The sequence below is a fragment of the Alligator sinensis genome, unplaced genomic scaffold (assembly GCF_000455745.1).
Source record: "Alligator sinensis unplaced genomic scaffold, ASM45574v1 scaffold868_1, whole genome shotgun sequence".
Lineage (NCBI taxonomy): Eukaryota > Metazoa > Chordata > Crocodylia > Alligatoridae > Alligator > Alligator sinensis.
Genome location: NW_005843155.1, coordinates 154560 through 158776, shown reverse-complemented (window position 1 = coordinate 158776; position 4217 = coordinate 154560). Strand labels below are relative to the sequence as shown.

The 4217-nt window shown below is 52.0% G+C and overlaps 1 protein-coding gene across 1 annotated transcript in view; it reads right to left on the bottom strand.

Moving 5' to 3' along the window:
• LOC102378665 (angiopoietin-related protein 7-like) overlaps positions 1 to 3340 on the bottom strand; it is a 29691-nt gene extending 26351 nt beyond the window's left edge. The window contains exons 1-2 of the mRNA XM_025194073.1: positions 3274 to 3340; positions 160 to 1150 (exon numbers count right to left, since the gene is read on the bottom strand). Of these exons, the coding sequence (XP_025049858.1) occupies positions 160 to 600 (441 nt within the window). The 5' untranslated portion in view covers positions 601 to 1150; positions 3274 to 3340. The remainder of the gene's footprint in view (positions 1 to 159; positions 1151 to 3273) is intronic.
• Between the last annotated feature and the right edge of the window lie 877 nt (positions 3341 to 4217).

The following is a 4217-nucleotide window of genomic DNA, read 5'->3' as shown; positions in this document are numbered from 1 at the left end:
GACAGAGCTGCCCCTCCCCGCCCTCCGAAGTCCCTTCCAGCCCCACTGCTCTCATTCTACGGAAATAATTCTGTGTGTATCTGCCAATGCCCATAAACGCATGCGTCTCTAATGCATTTCAAGTGCCTGAGAGAGAAGAGAAATGCTGCCGGGCTTTACCTGCAGCTCCAAGACTTTGATGCGATGCCGATGGTTCCTCAGTTCCTCCTGCAGCTCTGAGATCAGCTCCCGCAGCTCCAGGATCTGCTGCTTGCGCTCCTCATTCTCGTGGAGCCAGTACGAGATCTCGTCCGTGCAGCGGAACATGTCCGGGCACCTCTGCTCGTCCACCTGGGGCAAGGTAGCCACAATCTTGCACTTGCCGTTGGGTAAGATCTGGTTGGTGTACTCCCCACACTGGATCAGGCCAGTGTTGACTGGGTGCCCATCGTCATCCTTATGGTAGCTCTCACCAGCAGCCAGGGACTTCTGCAGGGAATGGCCGTTCAGGACAGCCATGAAGATGAGAGACTTCAAGGCCATCTTGGTAGAGAGGAAGCAGAGACTGAGCTTCATGAGGCCTGTGAAGGATGCTGAGAGGGAGCACCCTGGGTAGCACATTGTCAGTCATTCAGACCCTGTCCAGTACCACAGTGGCTACTTGAGGCAGGAGTAAAACCCAATGGAGTAAGGGCTACAAGGCAGACAGCCTTGCTACTGCTCAAGCATAGCTGAAAGGATAGCAGGTTGACATCAGTGGGGTGCACAGAGTATGAGCCAAGTAGGGGATCGAGGACGAGGGGCCGGCATGAACCCATACAACATTGCCTCTCTTCGCTACCCCAACAGGGCTTCAACCAGCTCCCAGCAATGATGCTCCTCCCAGCCCGCTCCTGGGTGTCGTTCAGACCTGGTTCCCCTGTCTGCTGTTCTTCCGTCCAAGGTAATTTTCTGCTTCTTTACTTAGCCCAGTCGATACATAGCTTTAAAAACCAACCGGCCAAGCTCTCGACACCTTTCTCGACCAGTACCATGAATAGCGGCTACTCAATGCTCTGCACAGCCATGTAGGTGTGGGCACACGCCGACAGGGTATCTCTATCCACAGCTACTGTCAGTCATTGGTGAGGGTCAGTTCTCCCAGGAGATGGCCACCGGTTCTTCCTTTAACCTGAAAACACAATATCAAATCAAGGTGTTTCATCTCTGTACTGAAGCTGTGCCGAGCAGAGCTGGCATCTTCCCCTACTTGCCTAGTAGCAGCTCACTGGGAATTGCTACAGGTATGAATACCATAGTGGAGTTACCAAGAACAAGGCAGGCTGAGCTACTTCAGCCTGTCGTCCTTGGATCCAGCTAACCCCAACCCTTCTTGTTTGCATTAGTTGCCTCTTTCAGCTCCCGCTTTCTCCAGAAACAAACCACATGCCACCCAAGTCCCCTCCTACATCCCAGCTGATTCCTATGCACCGGTGCATCAATATAGCCACCAGTGAGGTGAGGTGGAGGGGAGGATTTCCCCAGCCGGGCGAGCCATGAAGATGTTGGCTTGCTTCTATTCTCAATGAAAGATAAATGCCGTAACAAAGGGCAGCCATGTCCCACCTACTAGCTGCATAAGTCAACTTAGGTGCCTGCATGTGATTCTCTTTCGCCCTGCTTAAATCCATGAAAAATGGTTAATGCCAAAGGTGGGTGGGTCTTATTCCTCCTCGCTGCCTGATCTGAAGGGACAGAAGATGGCCTATTACACAACTCCCTGTATTCATGGGTTTTCAGGACTTGAACAGGGTGGAATAGGGTCACAGTTAGGTGCCTAAGGTCCATGAGAGACCTCCAACATGTTCAAAGGAAAACTGAATAGAAACCAGCTTTAAAGTTGTTACACATTTTCAACCATTAACTGTGTGGCTGGTTGGCTCTTTTTATAGCTGGACAGCCATTTTCATGGTGTGATAATTACTTTGCACATGTGGCCAGTCTAAATTTATGGCACGATTAGTTATTTCATTGCATAATATGTATAACGTGTGGCAGGGGCTTCAGGTGCACAGTAAAATTTGGCCCTCGCTTTAAGTCAAGCCAGGCACCATTAGATTTCATGGGCATCTGTGCACCTGGCGTGAATCTCAGGAGCCGCACCTACACCCAAATAGGCTTATATAACATGGCCTTAGCAGTAGTCTAATTAGCAATGAAACTGCAGGCTGTATAGTCTGGGACCTCTGCCTAGCTCGTGCACTGTGGGCCAGGTTGGGAACCCTTTACTCCCAACAGTGATCACAGCCTTACATGTGGGTGGTCCTACCCTCGGACATAGGCCAAATGGGCAGTTGCAACCCTCTGCACTTCCCCAGCACCTTCCACCCACGGTTCCCCAAACACTTTGCAGCTATTTCCCCTTTTGCAACACTCCACCTCTTGCCAAGGAGGAAGTTGAAGTCCTGCCAGGCCATGGCCTTGAACCTGGGGCCTTGGCGTTGCTGCCCATCCTGATCTGCTACCTCCTCAGCAAAGAATTGGGGCAGATGCAGGCAGCCAGAGCCCACCATCTGGACCTGGCCACCCACTCACTCCCTGCCACTGGAGCCAGGGTCAGCTGACCCTTCACCCCTTCCAGGAGACCACACACCCCTGACCTGGAGAGGAAGTGTCTGCGCAACACGGTTTAACCTTGTATGTAGGCTGCTGCATCCTTGTCTTGGCTCTGATGGAGTCTCTGGACACCCAACCCAGCTTGCCCATGGACCCTGAGTCTGGCTTGGCCCTTTGGCTGATCCCCCCCCCCACCGCCCTCGGAGCAATCCCTGGACCCCCTCCTTTATCACTCGGTTGCTTAGTATAAGGAAAGATCTTCAATTCATTATGCCTTTCAAAATCGAGGTGCGGGCTATATTCTGGAGCACGTTGTGTGCAGATTCAAGCAGCAAAGCCAAGGAAGAACAAAGATAAAGTCTCCCGGCCGGAGAAAGAGAGCATCAGCTTTGCAGTGAGTAACACCTTGCACTGCCCTGGGCTTCGTTTTAAGGATCTCTCCTTTCTCAAACAGACACAGGGTTTTAACCCTCCTAAATGCTGCCCCTCCAGCTGGGGTTTTGTCTCCCCAGTGCCCTCCCATGGGTATCCAGGGCAATTCAAGGAAGGCCGGCTCTTCTTACCCCATCCCCACATGCACTCATTTCTGCAGAGGTCTCCAAGCTGTCCAGCCCCTGCAGGAGTTGGGAAGAAGCAAAGTCCATTTCCCACCTGTGTGAACCCTCATGAGGATTCAAATAAGCACGAATGCAAATTTACCTGCAAACAGCCAGGTGCTTGGGCTGCAGGGACACCCGTGCCCTTCACAGATGGGACGACTTCATAGGAATAAGGAGAGGTAGAAACGTACCCCCGGGATGTGGGAGGCAGGGTGGGTCTCAGGGGAAGCTAACCGCTTATTCCCCTGATCCTCTCATTGCACTATAAATAGGAATAACAAAAGCCAGAGACTCAGGCAGTGCACGGGGAGGAGGAGCCGGAAGCCAGAGTGACCTTCAGGCAGTGATCAGATTAAACTGGGGTCTGGGCAGAGCTGGGGAAAGCCAGGAAGTTATAGAGTCACTGTGCCCGGCTATATTGGGCAGACAATAGTATTCATGCAGGGCAGTGGTTCTCGTCCTTCATAGACTCAAGGCCCCTCTTGGAAAATGCCAGCTCTTAATTTTCATTTGGTTTTTGACTACAGAAAATAATATCAGAGCAATTCTTCTGCCATGAAGAACTCAGACAGATGACAGCAGGCCAGGCTGCTTTAAACACTACCGATTCCTAGTTTGAACCTATGGGTTTATCCTGGGAATCATCTTTGCACACCTCACAGGTGTGTGGCACCCCTGGACAGGCTCTCAAGGCACCCCGGCATACCCTGGTAGAGGATCACCGGCATGGGGGTTGGACCAGATGACCCTTGAAGGTTCCTGCCAAATCTCAGATTGTAAATCCCCCTCCTAGCAGTCCTTCCTACTCAGCCCTGATGGAAGGAGCACCCATCCTCTTGAGGTCCCTGCTCAGAGAGGACACTTCTGGTTTTGTATAACAGTCTTGTTGCTAAGACAGCTAATAGCATCCTGGGCTGCATTGGGAGGATCGGTGCCAGCAGATCTAGGAAAGTGTTTCTTCCCCTCTATTCAGCACTGGGGGGGCCACATCTGGAGTCCTGTGTCCAGTTGTGAGCCTCCCACTACAGAAAGGATGTGGACACA